This window comes from Dipodomys spectabilis, unplaced genomic scaffold, assembly GCF_019054845.1.
Source record: "Dipodomys spectabilis isolate Male_0828 unplaced genomic scaffold, ASM1905484v1 ptg000107l, whole genome shotgun sequence".
NCBI classification, from domain to species: Eukaryota; Metazoa; Chordata; class Mammalia; order Rodentia; family Heteromyidae; genus Dipodomys; species Dipodomys spectabilis.
In genome coordinates, this window is record NW_024870784.1 from 1819620 (window position 1) to 1836233 (window position 16614).

A 16614-nucleotide genomic window follows, 5' to 3' on the forward strand; every position below is an offset into this window, starting at 1 on the left:
GTTTTCCTTTTCCCTTTTTTTGGTACATAAATATAGAAGTGTTTACCTCACTAAAAATGTCTAAGTTTAATAACTTGCTGAAAGCATGCACTACTTAAAATGTGAAAAAGAAAGAAACAATTGTATATTCCCTGGGAAAAGTAGGAAAAGAAATAAAATTACCACTGTGAATAGCGGTTGTCTGTGGTAAAAGTCATATTTTCCCCCTTCTTTCTCTATTTCTTTGGTTTTCTAAGTATTTTCTTTTCCATTGACAATGTTGACAGTCACAGTGTAGACACAGTTATAAACTGGAAGTATTTCAGAAGGAAGAAATATAGTATGTGGGTCAGGCACTTGCCCGTTGGTGTGTGGCTTCTCTGTTTTGTCTCCTGCCTGGCAGAAGACATCCAGGCCTTACCCAGTGCTGAAGGAGCTCCCTAAAATTCTGTGGCTAACAGCCCTGGGCCACAGCCTGGGAACCTACTTTGTCATAGTAGGTAGCAGTGGAGCCAGCTTCTGCTTCCAAGGCCCCAGAAATCTTATGATGTGCTAGAGCTCTGCACTCGTTCATCTGCTTTAGATTTACTTTTTTTTTTTTTTTTGTCGGTCGTGGGGCTTGAACTCTGGGCTTGGGTGCTGTCCCTCAGCTCTTCAGCTCAAGGCTAGCGCTCTACCACTTGAGCTACAGCGCCACTTCCTAGATTTAATATTACATATTTTTGTTGTTGAGTATGTCTTTTAGCTCCCATGTGACAGATGCTTACACATCTGTCAGCTTTTGAATATAAGAAATGAACACTCTTTGGATTACTTATATGCCAACATTCTATTGATCCTTCTCCCCTGTGGTACTTTAAAGTTTGTTTCCTTTTCTTCTTTTTATTTTCTAGGGTCTTCACCCTATTCCCACCCCTCACCTCTATCTCCACCCAGTTAGTTTGCTAGACTAACTACTTTATTACTGATTACTTTCTTATTCCTGGAAGTGGGGGGGGGGGAGGCGGTGATCAGAGGGTTGTGTCATTTGCCTGAGATAAGGACCTAGAGATCAACTTTTAATGCAATCTCAAGATGCTTTGATGAGTTAATCACTCACACTAGCCTGCTAACTTAGCTTTGTATTTGACTGGGAAATAAATAAAAACTTTTCCAGAGTAAATTAATAAGTTCACAGAAAGTTTTAGGGTTTATCTTCAAATAAGCTCTAAATAAGGTGGTTATCTGATCACAAATGAAATGAGCATTTGAAGTATTTAATATACTAATGCTCTGACTTGAAAGTAAAAAAAGCTACCTTTCTTCCAATTACCTTATTAAATTTGAAAATTTTATGGAAAAGTTAGTGAAACGCTCTTACCGTAGAAGTAGAGGCAGTGGAGCTCACATTGCTTCCATCCTTCCAAGCTTGTGTTTTTGTTGTTTTGTTTTGTCAGTCATAGGGCTTGAACTCTGGGCCTGGGTGCTGTCCCTCAGCTCTTCAGCTCAAGGCTAGCGCTCCTACCACTTGAGCTGTATACAGTGCCACTTCTGGTTTTCTGGTGGTTAATTGGAGATAAAAGTCTCATAGACTTTCCTGCCTGGGCTGGTTTTGAACCACGGTCCTCAGATCTCAGCCTCCTGAGTAGTTAGGATTACAGATGGGGCTTGAACTCAGGGCCTGGGCTCTATCCCTGAGCTTCTCTGTGTTCAAGGATAGTGCTCTATCATTTGAGCCACAATGACACTTCGTGCTTTTTCTGAGTAGTTCATTGGAGATAAAAGTCTCACAGACTTTCCTGTCCACACAGGCATTGAACTGTGATTCTCAGATCTCAGACTCCTGAGTAGCTAGAATTAAAGGCTTGAGCTACCAGCTCCTGGCCAGAAATTCCACCTTTTAACTATTAACTATGATGTTGGCTTATCTTTTTCATAGATGCCTTATATCTTTTTGAAGAAGCTGTTTTACTAATCCTAGTTTGCCTAGAGTTTATCACAACAGGATGTTGAATGTGTATTCTTTAGGGATCTTGATTTGTATTTACTAATTTTTGTGCTGTTGGTCATGTTTTGATATGAATAGTTAATGCTGATCTAAAAAATTAGGTGTGCAGTGAATGATCCTTCTTGTTTTTAAAAACTTTCATACTTTTAGTGTTATTTTTTCCTTGAGTGTTTGATAGAACTCACCTTCTAGGATTGCAGCTTTGTTTGAGGAACAGTTTTTTTTTTGTTTTTTTTTTTTGGGGGGGGGTGGGGCCCGGTCGTGGGGCCTGAACTCTGGGCCTGGGCGCTGTCCCTCAGCTCTTCAGCTCAAGGCTAACGCTCTACCACTTGAGCCACAGTGCCACTTCCGGCTTTTTTCTTTTTCTTTTGCTTATGTGGTGCTGAAAAATCGAACCCAGGGCCTCATACATGCAAGGCAAGGACTCTACCACTGAGCTATCTTCCTAGCCCCTTGAGGAACAGTTTTAAATGGTAAAAATCAGTATTTTTAGTAATTATAAAAGGGTTCAGATATTCAGTTTTTTCTTTTGTTTATTTTAGTCAGCTTTAACCTCCAAAAAGCTTGTTCACTGAATCTTTCTTAGCATATTTGTTGTCATAAAATTGTATCTAGTATTTCTTTTAATATTTATAGGACGGGGAAATCCCTTATTCAGTTTCTGACACAATTTATTTTCATCTCCAACCCTTGCTAGTTTAGATTGTCATTTTTTTCAAGAACCAGATTTTGGGTTTGTTGATTTCCCCTTTGCTTTTTTTTTTTTTTTTCAAATGCCTTTCATATCTAGTATCTTTATTTTCTTCCTTCTAAGTACTTGATTTATATTCCTTTTCTTTTTCTAGTTTTTTTTTTTTTTTTTTTTGGAGGGGGATTGGTTGTGGGGCTTGAACTCTGGGCTTGGGCACTGTCCCTGCGCTCAGCTCAAGGTGAGCGCTCTACTGCTTGAGCCACAGTGCCATTTTGGTTTTCTAGTGGTTTATAAGATAAGAGTCTGACGGACTTCCCTGCCCGGGCTGGCTTTGAACCGCCATCCTCAGATCTCAGCCTCCTGAGTAGCTAGGATTACAGGTGTGAGCTAATGGCGCCTGGCCTCTAGTTTTTTTTTACTTCATTGTTATTAGCATTTTATAAAATTATTGATTGTTAGAATTAGATCTGCCATCATTAACATTTGTTTTACCTGTCCAAACTTTGTTTTTTTTCCCCCCTTCTATTCTTTTTTCATTTCTTTGGATTTTTAATATCCCTTGCTCCCTTAACTACTGACTTTTTATGTTATGTCTTCATGGTTTGTTTTCAAGTAGACTCTCTGGGGATTTAATGGATTTACCTATCTTTTCAAATCTACCTAGAGTTAATATTAACTTCAAGTATAATGTGAAAGGCTTGTTGCAACTCCCTGTAGTCTCTCCCATAGACCTTTATGTTGTGGCTGTTGTATTTATTACATTTATACTAAAAACCCCTCAAGATAATGTTATAGTATCTTTGGGGGTGGGGTGGGGGAGGGTCCTGTGGTGGGGCCCGAACTCGACCTGGGCGCTGCCCCTCAGCTCTTCAGCTCAAGGCTAGCGGTCTACCACTTGAGCCACAGCGCCACTTCCGGCTTTTTTTTTCCTTCTGCTTATGTGGTACTGAGGAATCAAACCCAGGGCCTCATGCATGCAAGGCAAGTGCTCTACCACCGAGCCACCTTCCCAGCCCAATGTTATAGCATTTGCTTCCAGCAAGTTTACATATCTTAAAAGAGCATAATAGGACGGAGGAGGCTGCAATGCTTGATAAGAAATGTACGCATTATCCTGCTCATATAATTGTAACCCCTCTGTACAGTATGTTCACACAAAAAAATAAAATACAATTAAAAAAAAAGAGCATAATGGGAAATATAATATTTATTCCAGTCATTTACTATTTCAGTTGTCCTTTCTTCATTCTGAAAGATCTAAGTTTCTCTCCAAAACTTCCATTTGATTCTTACCTATTTTTTCTTTCTCTATAAGACTTGTACCTTCACATTTATTTCACTGTTTATCTTTACCTCATGGAATATAGGTTTAATTGCTGCTCTAAAATCTCTGAGTGATAATTTCAACATTTCTGTCATCTTAAAGTTAGCATGTACTGAGTCCACAAATTACAAGAGGAAAAGTCAGTCACAATTATTTGTATAGTTGTAGATTTCACATGTAATTCTCCTTAAATTGCTGGATCTTTACTAATAACATATGTAAACTATTGCAAATTAAATAACCTATAGATCATTTCTTAAAAAACAAAAACAAATTTAGCATGTTGATTGCATTTTTTTTCCTTTCCTGAGAGCAGTCACATTTTTCTGCTTTTAATTTCCAGTAATTTTGGCTTTTGTCCAGGACACTGTGATTTTATGTTGTATAGGTTTTGTACGATCTTATCATCCTCTGCAGAATGCTTTCTGTTTCTACATGTATCCAGCTGAGCTAGGCTTGGATTATCGATTCTCTGCTGATTTGTGGACAAGGTTTTATTACCAGTTCAGTTTTCAAGGCTAGTGCTATACCATCTTCCATACCTATAGTTTAGGTTTGAGCCTGGGACATTCACAGAATTGGGGGTTCTTCTTAAGCTTTCTCTTCTGGTTTTCTCCACACTCTGCAGTCCACAGAGGCCTCTTTTGGTAATACTTTTGGCCAGAAAGACTGAGTTTCTGTTGGAATTTTGGTCTCTGCTCCTCTCTTTTACTGCATAGCTCCTTGACTGGGTTCACCCTGGGAAACCTGAAAAGTAAGGAGTCTGAGTTGATCTAGTTACTTCATTGTTTAGTGTTCCCTAGCAGCTAAGGAGAACCAAGCTGTGATGATTAAATAGCATTTGGCTGTTTGTGTTAATGAATAAGCATAGAGGCTTCATTCAAAAATCAAAGTGATTCATACTAATAACCAGAAGAATCTATGCTAATTAATGCTAATAACCAGCAGAATCCATGCTAATTAATGCTAATAACCAGCAGAATCCATGCTAATTAATGCTAATAACCAGCAGAATCCATGCTAATTCATGCTAATAACCAGCAGAATCCATGCTAATCATGCTAATAACCAGCAGAATCCATGCTAATTCATACTAATAACCAGCAGAAACTAGTAACACCAAAAGAATAGGACATTAGTTAATTTAGGGTCTGGCAGTCCATCTTTCAGATATAAGAAGGGGAGGAAGTAGAGATGGCTGTCAGAAGAGCCAAGAGATAAAAATTTAGTCTAATATTGAGCCTAATGGTGAAGGCTAAGCAGAAAGGGGGGAGAGGGGGAGGCATTCACATAGGATGGGGAATTCATTTTCTAGATTCTAGGGTAGGATGATAAACAACAAGTAACCTTAGGTGCATTGCAAAGGGTGATCATTATACTTTGGGCCATAAGAATTATACTTTTGTCTTGTTGTGATCCTTTCAAAGTAGCTGTGAAAGACTTAAAGTAAGGTGAAAATTATATCTACATTTATAAGTGAAAATGGTCTACTTTTCCTGCTTTCATTATCATAATTTAGAATTGAGTTTGTCAGCTTCGTAAGTTTGATCTTCCTTTGTGGAATAGTTTTGGTAACAAGTGCTGCTGCTCTTCTGGGAGTTTAGAATTACCTCTAAAATCATTTTTTCCTTGATCTCTTTGAATTGTATACCTTATTTCCAGGTCACTTTTGTGTTCTGCTAATTGTTTTTATTTTAAAAGTTTATAAAGGGGTAAAATGTAGACTTTTTTTTCAAGTAGCTACTTTATTGTATAGAATTATATATAGCAGTTTCTTAAAAATTTTAAAGAATTTTTAACAAACTACCTGTCTAGTAAAAGAAAAATATATACAAATTGAATTAGGTACAAAAATTCTAGGATAATTTAACATTAGGTAATCTCTGGAGCTCAGAATGTTAGGGTTAGGATTTAGCTCAGTGGTCCAACACTTGCTCAGTGGTAGAGCGCTTGCCTTGCATGCATGAGGCCCTGGGTTCAATTCCTCAGCACCACATAAGCAGGAAAAAAAAAAAAAAAAAAGCCAGAAGTGGTGCTGTGGCTCAAGTGAGAGAGTGCTAGCCTTGAGCTGAAGAGCTGAAGGACAGCGCCCAGTCCCAGAGTTCAGGCCCCACGACCCTACCCCCCAAAAAAGAAAAGAAAATACTAGCAACCATTCTTTAAGAAAAATGTTACGTAAAACACAAATAGAAGGAAATTATATAAATGTACAAACCTATTAAAGTGCAAAATACTGAAACTATTACTATGAAAATTAGAGGTAATATAAAATTAGTTTTATCATGACTATTTTATACAGCTAATGGTATTCTGGGATGGGATAATAATCTAAAGCTAAATTCTTTATTTCCAGAAGCTAGATCTACAAGTTGATTAGCCACCAGTAAGGTGTAGTGATAACTGGTGCTGGTGGCTCACCTTTGTAATCCTAGCTACTCAGGAGGCTGAGATCTTAGGATCATGGTTAAGAGTTAAGAGACTCTTACCTCCAATTAACCATTAGATAACCAGAAGTGGTGCTGTGGCTTAAACTGGTAGAGTGCTAGTCTTGACTGAAAAGCTCAGGGACAGTACCCAGGCCTTAAGTTCAAGCTCCATGACCGACCCCCCCCCCCCCCAAAAAAAAAAAAGGTGTGGTAAAGTGGAAAGTGGCTAAGTACAAAGAAATCAATAACTCTTCCATATTTTACAATAAACAGTGAAGAATGGAAGGACAAAATGGATGCATTCTCTTATGTATATTAAATATTTGTTTTACTGTGCATTAAAAATTCAGAACTGTCCATTTTTGGAAAGTTCAATAAAAAGGTGTATGATATGTCAGCTTCAAAAGAATAAGTGAGAGAAGCTGTACTAAAGGTTTTAGAAGCATTTCAAGCTTGCTACCTAATATTCTGAGAAAGATGAGGGGAGGGACAGAGCAGTTAGTGCAGCTTCCAAAGGGAATTGGCCTGAGAAGTCCTCCATTCTAACCTAGGTTCCCACACCTCTGCCTACACATGGCGTCTTCATCATGTGTTTTCTATGCTTCCCTAAAGATTGCTCTATTATAGAAGAACTAAAAGAATGTTGAGTTGGTTCACAGAGGAAGATATACCCAAAGCCCCTTCAGAGGACAGCATAGGGCCTACAGCGGGCTCATCCCAGTGATGTCTCGAGAGGCTTCCATGTGAGGTATTCCCACAGACAGCAGCTCAAAGTCTTTAAAAGTCTCCATCCAGATCTTTGGACCATCCTTTCCTGCACCTCTAGCAAATCGATGTCCATTTCCTTGTCTCCTTTTCTTGGGAGAAGTGGAAAGATCACTGGAACCAGAGAAGCTTCTGGATAGAGGGTAGGGCTGAAAATCAGGGGTCCTCTACAAGTTGGTCCACAGAAGTGTGGCAGCCTTACTCTTATTCCCAAACCAGCATCTAGACTATATATTCTTCTTTCCCCAGCCAACACCTCTTTCTAGCCAAAATGAACAGCTTCTGAATATAGAGATTTGGAGGTTCCCAGTGAAAAGGTGATAGTATTCCTCATCCTCATACAGAGAAGCTTCTCTGTTAAATGAGCATTCAGGCATCCTTAGGTCAGGAGGAAAATCTCAAAAGTGAAGAACAACCAAAGCAGCAGTCAACCGGTCAACAAACAGAAAGGAACCAGAAGGAACCAAATAATATAATACTCTCACACACACACACACACACATAGAACAAACACACACACACACACACACAGAACAAAATGCTCACAAGTTCAAGCATCCATTAAGAACTTCATAGAAGAAGGATACTGCTAGGTCCACAGCTGCAATTACAGTTCCTTCATTGGCTTCAACCCACAATCCTGGTCTCTTATAATATCAAGCAGCTGATATTATAAGAGTAAGGCATTGAACTTGGCCAATGCTCTTTTTAAACTATGTATGTACATTTACGATGATGCAGTTAAGCTAAGCATAAGGAAATGTATTCATCAATTCTAGATGTTTATAGTTGAGGAAGAGGACTGGCTTTGTTTCATGGTAGATATTAATGAAAAAATAGTGCCTGATAGGAATTTCAGAAGCAGTAGGTTTGGGTTTGGTATTTGAACAGTATTATTGTATTACGCATTGTTCACACTATTCTCATAGTCTTCAAGGAACTGCAGGCATTGCTTTTCCTAGGTGGACAGCCTGTGGAGTAAGCTGCTCCTGCTCTTCCCTCTTCCCTTTGATTCTCTTCTTTCTCATTTGTTGTGTGCAGTGGTAATAGACATAGGAAAAGCCCTATTTCTTAGCACTGTTATGATGTTGAAAGAAGGTGAGACCTGTAAATTACCTAGTAAAATGTATAGTGTAATACTAAGGGCTTAATAAAAAGAAGTGGTTATAACTACTAAAAAGATAGAACTGATGTATGTACACAGTTAAGAAAAAGTTTAGAAAGTAACAGTTGGGGGGGGGGACAGTAAATGAATGAAGAGAGGAAGGTAGGGAAGGGGGAGAATACAGTCATAAAGTTCAATGGATATTCTACAAAATAAAATTGAGGGGAGAGATGGAGAGAATGCTGGAAGGTGTGACATTGTATTCATAAACTTTTGTTGAATGGCAAGTCCTTTGTACAAAGAAAGATTAAAAAACAACAACAAATGCCATACTGGAAATGTAATAGGCTTCCTGGAGCTCTGATGCTTGTTCCAAGTCCTTCTTCCACATTCACTGGAGCACATATGGCATTGAGAATCTATAAGAAGAATGAATGAATTACCCCTTCATTGTAGCTCTAATATGATCTTGCTCTTGTGTTGCTTTCTGATCATTTAAGACTGCATGCTAGTATGTCTGTAAGTATACAACTTAAGTGTTGCTTTTTTTTTTTTACAGGCGTCGATTAGCAAGGTACAAGTAACAGAACCATGGCTCAGTTTCCCACACCTTTTGGTGGTAAGTTTTCAGAAATTTCTCTTTTTTTGATGTATATTGGGGCCAGATTTTAAAATTTTTATAAGATGGAAATTTTATGTAAAAAAAACAGTTACAAGGGTTTTGGGTATAGCACAGAGGTAGAGTGCTTGCCTGATTCTCATGTACTCTGTCATCTGGCCAGTGTTATTAGCTCATGGCCAATATTGTTTCATCTAGATTCTTTTGGACAGCACTGAAGTACCCTATCATTCCATCTATATTTTAATATATTTAGCTAAAAGGGCAAGAACATTCTAAATAATTACAATATTGTCAAACATCTAAAAATCTACATTATTATACTTAAAAATTGTACATTATATACACATTCCCTGATAGCCTTTAAATAGTCTTTGGGGTTTTTTTGTTTTTATTTTTTAATTTTTTTTTGATCAGTCATGGGGTCTGAACTCTGGGCCTGGGCTCTGTCCCTCAGCAATTCAGCTCAAGGCTAGCATTCCACCACTTGAGCCACAGAACCACTTCTGGCTTTTTATCTGCTTATGTTGTACTGAGGAATCGAACCCAGGGCCTCATGCATGCAAGACAAGCACTCTACCACTGAGCCACCTTCCCAGCCCACTCTTATTGCAGCATAAACTCAGGCAGGGCCTTGCACTCTTGCTTGGCTTTTTCACTCAAGGCTGGGGTTTTACCACTTGAAGCACGCCTCTACTTTCAGCTTTGGTAAATTTCAGATAAGAGTCTCATAGACTTTTCTGCCTAGGCTGGCTTCGAATCACAATTCTTAGATCTCAGTCTCTTGAATAGCTAGGATTACAGGTGTGAGCTACTAGCCCCCAGCCAGAATACTCATTAAAAAAAAAATAGATTTAATGAACTATATTTACATATCATAAAACTTACTGGTTTTAGCTAAACTCTTTTTGTAAATTTATAAAATTGTGAACTTGGGCTGGGAAGGTGACTCAGTGGTAGAGTGCTTGCCTTGCATGCATGAGGCCCTGGGTTTGATTCCTCAGCACCACATACACAGAAAAGGCCTGAAGTGACACTCTGGCTCAAGTGGTAGAGCGCTAGCCTTAAGCTGAAGAGCTGAGGGACAGTGCCCAGGTCCAGAGTTCAAGCTCCATGACCACAAAAAAAAAAAAAAATTCTGAACTTAGCACCATAATTTTTAATGTTGGTATTCATATATTTGTATCATCTCAAAAAATACGTTCATGGCACACAGGATCCTAAATGTGAGGACTGACTTTTTTTGCCACCATCTTCATTTTGCATAACTTTTATCTGTGATATTTAATATATCTGAGAATGCAGTTTTAAGTTTAACTTAATCTATTGCTTCAGTTTATATAAATAAATGATTAACATACTATGTTTTCATTTAAGCCTAACTGTAGGTTTATGGCACATGTTTCTAAGAAGGAATTTGTGCCAATATTTTTTATTTGCTTTTCTCTTGATTTTCCAAGGAGAAGAATGTTAATTCATCAAACCATTTATAACCTATTGGTGGCAACTTAAGGTGCTATGGAAATTGAGTGTGTGAGCCTCTTGCTTTTCTCACTGAATAACTTATCTGTCTTTTCTTTGGACTGTAGGTAGCCTGGATATCTGGGCCATAACTGTAGAGGAAAGAGCAAAGCATGATCAGCAGTTCCATAGTTTAAAGCCAATATCTGGATTTATCACTGGTAATAACAGTCAACATTTTCTCATTCTTATTTAACATATATCTGCATGTATCTGTGGGAATCTGTTATGTAAAGTAGAAGTGGGCAGATATAACCAAGGGACATTTTTCTCCTATTTTGTCTTAACTTTGAGCCTTTATTTTACCATAGCCTTTCTTATAACACCTTCAAACCTTTTTGCAGTCCCTTGTCAATGTCAAGCCAGGGTTTGTGGCTTATCACTGAAAGGAACTGGTTATGGTCAAAGGACCACATTGTTTAGGTAGGTTGAGATTGTGGCCTTAGATAAAATGATTGCTTGATTCTGATCCTGAACTGATTTGGAAGACTGTAACATTTTTCAAATAGGATATTATTTTCCTCTCCAATCAATGTTCTGTTTTGCACTTTGCCTTTTTATTATCTTTCCTGTTTGATTACTCTTTAGGATAAATCTGGATTTCCTAGGGAAATGTTTTTATATGTGTTTGTACTATAGCTCTTTAATTTATTAATTCTTAATCATGATATGATCATTGTTACTCATTTTCTGTGAATACATCAGCAGTACCAAAATTTGGACTATAAGTATTGGGAGTGGCAAAGAACTTTTTTTTTTTTTTTTTAATTGAGACACTGTTTAACTATATAGCCTAGGCTGGACTCAAACCTGCAATCTTCCTGCCTCTGCCTCCTAAGTACAGGGTTTGAGACACCCAACTGAGGGTCCCCCCCGCCAAGTAGATATGGGTTATCATATTTTGGGGATCCTTAGCATTTCTGAATACATGTTTGTCATTGTGTTAGGTTTGTTTTGGCTCAATTTTGGAGGTTTGAGTTCAAGAATGATAGGTCCCATTACTTTGGGCCTTTAGTTTTGGCCCAGTGACCTACTGCCTAAAGGGTTTAACTACTTTCCATAGCACTAAGCTGGGACCAAGCTTTTAACATAGGGACCTCAGGCAGCGTTCCAGATCCAAACCATGGCAGTCATGACAAATAGCTAATTTTTTATTTAATAGTAGGTTAAAGTGGACAATCTGTCCCAGAAAAGCAGTATGTCCTTTTTGAGATGATTTATTTTAAAAATTAAGTTCTGAAGCTCATGCATATAGATTGATTTTACTATTGCTTAAAGGGTCACCATTTGACTTTTACCCATGCAGTTTTAGTCAATTTAGTATTTAAAGGATCAGCAGCTTCTTCTTAATCTCATAATTTTGCAATGGGTATTTCTGCCAGCCATTGTTTTTTAACCTGAAACTACTTCTACTTAATTTATAGGTGATCAAGCAAGAAACTTTTTTTTTCAATCTGGGTTACCTCAGCCTGTCTTAGCACAGATATGGTAAGTTGGGATTTTATCTAAGCATAATGTAAAATAAACACTGTCCAGTTCTGTTTGTTTGTCTGTTAGTTCTTATTTTGGGGAGCTTAAACTCAATGCCTAGGGTTGTTACTAAGCTTCTTAATTGGCTCAAGGCTAGCATTCTACTTGAGCCACAGTTCCACTCCCTGCTTTTTTTGGTAGTTTATTGGAGATCAGACTCTTAAGGACTTTCCTGCTGGGGCTGTTTTGTTTATTTATAATATGTCTTTTTAGTGTTTATTTATAACATGACTTTTATGTCTATTTGTAATATGTTCTGTTTATTTGTAATATGACTTTTTATGCCATGTAGAAAGAGAACATACATCTCCAGTTTGGAATACTGTATTACTTCTTACATAGAAATACTTCTAAAAAGTCTCTCTCTCTCTCTTTCTCTCTCTCTCTTTTTTTTTTTTTTTTTTGGCCAGTCTTGGGGCTTGAACTCAGGGCCTGGGCTCTGTCCCTGAGCTTCTTTTGCTCAAGACTAGCACTACCACTTGAGAGTGCCACTTTTGGCCTTTTCTGTTTATGTGGTACTGAGGAATAGAACCCAGGGCTACATGCATGCTAGCTAGGCAAGCACTCTTCCTCTAAGCTGCTTCCCAGCCTGAAAGTTTCTTTGTTAATAGAACTTTTAAAAAGGAATGACATTTGAATGGCTGTGCATGCTGAAAAACACTTGAACTTAGAGTGGAAACATCTGAATTTTGGTATTTTTGTCACCAATTTATTTTGGCTTCACCTGAATCACTTTGTCCCCCATTTCTTCCTTAATGATAGAATTTTTACATGTCTTTTATTAATTAAACAATAATGAAGAAAATATTTGAGGGTTATTCCAGGATAGAAATAACTAGTGTCCATTTATAGTATGGAAGATTAAACTCCAGGCTTTCCACATCCTAAGCAAGTGCTCTACCTCTTGAGTATGTGCCTATCCCTTTTATTTGTGTTTTGTTTATGAGATAGGGGCTCAGTAACTTTATCTAGGCTGACCTTGAACTCATGATCTTCCTGCCTCCATTTCCTGAGTAGTTGGTATTCTCAGCATGTGATAACACATGCCTAGTAATAGGTTTTATTGAGTTCTCTGACTATCACAAATAAGTGTTGGTCTTTTGAAGCCAGAAAAAAGAGAGAATAAAGAACAAGGTAGTGAAAGTACTTTGAGTTCTAGGTTAATAACCCCGGGAGCCATACTGAATTATAAAAAGCATTTTCCCACTTGTGTAGTTGTTACAGTTATTGTTTCTCTTCTTAAGGTTATTGGTATTATTCAGAGAGCTTGCTATAAGGAGAGAGCACATGGTTTGAATCCCAGCTGTACCCTTCTGTCTTTCATTTGGAACATACCATCTTTGATCTCAGTTTTCTTTTTCTTTTTGTTAGTTGTGGGCTTGAATTCAGAACCTAGGCACTGTCCTTGAGCACTTTTGCATTCTACCACTTTAAGCTACAGCCTCCACTTCTGGTTTTTTTGAGTGGTTAATTGGAGATAAGAGTCTCATGGGGACTTTTCTGCCTGGGCTGGCTTTGAACCATGATCCTCAGGTCTTAGCCTCCTGAGTGCTAGGATTGCAGGTGTGAGCCACCAGTGCTGGGCTTAATCTCAGTTTTCAAATTTAGAAAGTGATTGTTAAAAAGATTTTGAGAGAATTAGGAGAAAAACTATCATGAAAGGTTTAGTGTGGAACCTGGCACTAGTTTAATTGCCTTCAAAACAAAACTCCACAAATGTAGCTGTTATCATCAGAGACTGGATATTCCACATAACTAAATTGTCTAATTGTCCCTTGGAATGCTCAGCCTGTTTTGTTTTTTTAAAAAACAATCTTATGGAAATAAAGATTGACAAAACACTTTTATTTTCAAACAGAGGCTTTAGAACTCACTCTAAACTTTTCTTGATTAAATTTGTTATGAAAATTACACACTGAAATGTGAGAACTTTCACAGGAGATATTTATATGTATATTCCTGCATATTTGGATATATTCAAAATGAAAATAAGTGATACCAGGTTCTGTGCTGCTGTGGAACGACTTCTATCTTTTCTTTTTCACGATTGTCGGCATATTGGCTGCCAGGCTGTCTTTCCATTAGTGAGCATGTTCCTCTGGGTCTAACTTTTTTTTTTTGGTCCGGTCATGGGGCCTGAACTCTGGGCCTGGGTGCTGTCCCTCAGTTCTTTAGCTCAAGGCTAGCGCTTTACCACTTGAGCCCCAGCGCCACTTCCGGCTTTTTTCTTTTTGCTTATGTGGTGCTGAGGAATCGAACCCAGGGCCTCATGCATGCAAGGCAAGCACTCTACCACTGAGCCACCTTCCCAGCCCTGGTTCTAACTTTTGATATGTGTGAATAATACATGAGCAGAAGTCATGCCTTGAAAGCCCAGGAGCTGTGTCTGACCACTTACTTGCCTAAATGTAAACGCAGAGGTTTCAGGGCACCTGTTTTAATTGTAATGTGCTTCTTTGCTTTGCCTCTAGTACATGGACCCTGTTGCCTACCATCAAGGCCTCACTCTAGAATTTGCCCTCCAAGACCTAACTTCTCCTCACTTGATTGTGCTTATCTTCGTATTTCCAAATTTTAAAGTTTCATTCAAGAAATTTCTCATAGCTAGGTGAGATCATGCTTGTCTATAATCCCAGCACTTGAGAGGCCAACCTAGACTAGTAACATCTTATATTTAAAAAAATGAATGAATAAAACAGCTTGTGATGAATACTCTGCTGCAAGCGAACCTCACTACACTTTTATTCTTCCAACATTGAAAGCACTATTTATCAGATATCCACTGTGAACCAGTGTTGGGTTCTGAGGATTCAGCAATGAAAAAAATATTAACATTACACTCGGGGCTGGGAAGATGGCTCAGTGGTAGAGCGCTTGCCTTGCATGCCTGAGGCCCTGGGTTTGATTCTTTAGTACCACATAAAGAAAAAAGAAAAAAGCCAGAAGTGGTGTTGTGGCTCAAGTGGTAGAGTGCTAGCCTTGAGCTGAAGAGCTGAGTGACAGTGCCCAGGCCCAGAGTTCAGGCCCCATGACCGGACCCAAAAAAAAAAAAAATTAACATTACACTCATAAAGAGACACGTCAATAGCAACATAATAATCACCACAATATAGTGTTAGGTAAGGCAAAGCATTAAGTAAGGAAATTTCAGTTTCACTAAGAACTATTAAGAGGGCTAAGAAGGTGGCTCAGTGGTAGAGCACTTGCCTTGCATGCCTGAGGCCCCTGGGTTCAATTCCTCAGCACCACATAAGCAGAAAAAAAAAAAGCTGGAAGTGGCACTGTGGCTCAAATGGTAGAGCTCTAGTCTTGAGCTGAAGAGCTGAGGGACAGTGCCCAGGTCCAGAGTTCAGGCCCACGACCGGACCCCCAAAAAAACCAAAAAACTATTAAGATAGTTGTTAGTTTTTCAAACTATAATATTTCTAACTGACTGGTCTAAACTTGATTCTGTTTTTAGCTACATGGCTAAAAGTCTTTTATTCTCCCCAGTGCTAGGTAGGGATTAAGACCTGGGCCTCAGGTATGCTAGGCAAGCAGTCTACTACTGACCTACATTCCCAACCCTGAAAGTAATTTTGGTTAATTTTTAAATTTTTAGTTTATTCTTATTTTGAAATAATACATAGAATCCTTCACAGATTTGTATTTCATCCTTGCTAAGGGGCCATGATGATCTCTATCACTCTGCTGTGCTGCTAAAATGTAATATAGTGAAAAGTTTTGTTAAGTTTAAATGTGATTTGGTGGTAGTCTTAGATGTCATCTCCTCCTCCTCTACCTCCTCTACCTCCTTCTCCTCCTCCTGCTCTTCTTCTTCCTCCTCCTCTTCCTCCTTCTGATATTCTGCTACATTTGGAAATAGTATATTTTACTGTTATTAGCCTTTATATTAGGAATTTTAAAAAAAAGTACACATCTTTTCCCAAAAGAAATATCTTTGAAAAGTACTTTGAAACTTCAGAAACCACATATGTCCTGAGATGATGGGCTAATGTAGCATAAAAATGAGCAAGCTCTGTCTTCCAGCCCTAGCTCTGATACTTATTCACTTAGTAACCCTAGACAATACTTAACCTCTTCAAACCTAGATTTTAAAAATTGTAAACAATAGTAGCTGTTCAAACAAAACAGTTTCCCTTTCCTGACTCATACTGATCTCATGTTCTTACGTTCTTCCAGGAAGGTCCTAATTTGACCTTTACTCTGCTTGTAGAGAAAGGTATAGGAACTCATTTTATGAAGTCCTATGTCCATCATCTAGAAGAAAAGAGACTTTGTATTGAATATTAGGAACTGTTTCAGTTTTGTCTATGAGCCTTACAGTTTTGGCTCTGGATTCCTTTCCAGTATAAACCATGTAAACTGATGAGTATATGTGAAAAACTTTAATAATTGTTTGTGTGTTTTGTTTTGTTTTCTGGAATTAGGTTTTGACTTAGAGCCTCTTGCCTTATTAAGCTAGCATTCTTAATACTTGAGCTATGCTTCCAGTCTTGGTTTTTGCTAGTTATTTTGGAGATGGAATCTAGTGAGCTTTTCTGTCTGGACTGCCCTATGACCGCAGTTCTCCAGATGTCCTGTCTTCTTGAGGAGTTAGGATTATAGGTGTGAGCTACCCAGTGCCTAGCTAACAATGTTTTGTTACCAATGTTTTGTAGATAGTT

General features: G+C 38.2%; 1 protein-coding gene across 5 annotated transcripts in view; it reads left to right on the forward strand.

The window, feature by feature from the left end:
• The window catches only part of Itsn1 (intersectin 1), a 185575-nt gene that overhangs the window by 40948 nt on the left and 128013 nt on the right, over window positions 1–16614 (forward strand). For all 5 annotated transcript variants that reach the window (XM_042687179.1, XM_042687175.1, XM_042687176.1 and 2 more), the window contains exons 2-4: window positions 8837–8896; window positions 10486–10578; window positions 11842–11905. In XM_042687179.1, the coding sequence (XP_042543113.1) occupies window positions 8869–8896; window positions 10486–10578; window positions 11842–11905 (185 nt within the window). In that variant the 5' untranslated portion in view covers window positions 8837–8868. The remainder of the gene's footprint in view (window positions 1–8836; window positions 8897–10485; window positions 10579–11841; window positions 11906–16614) is intronic.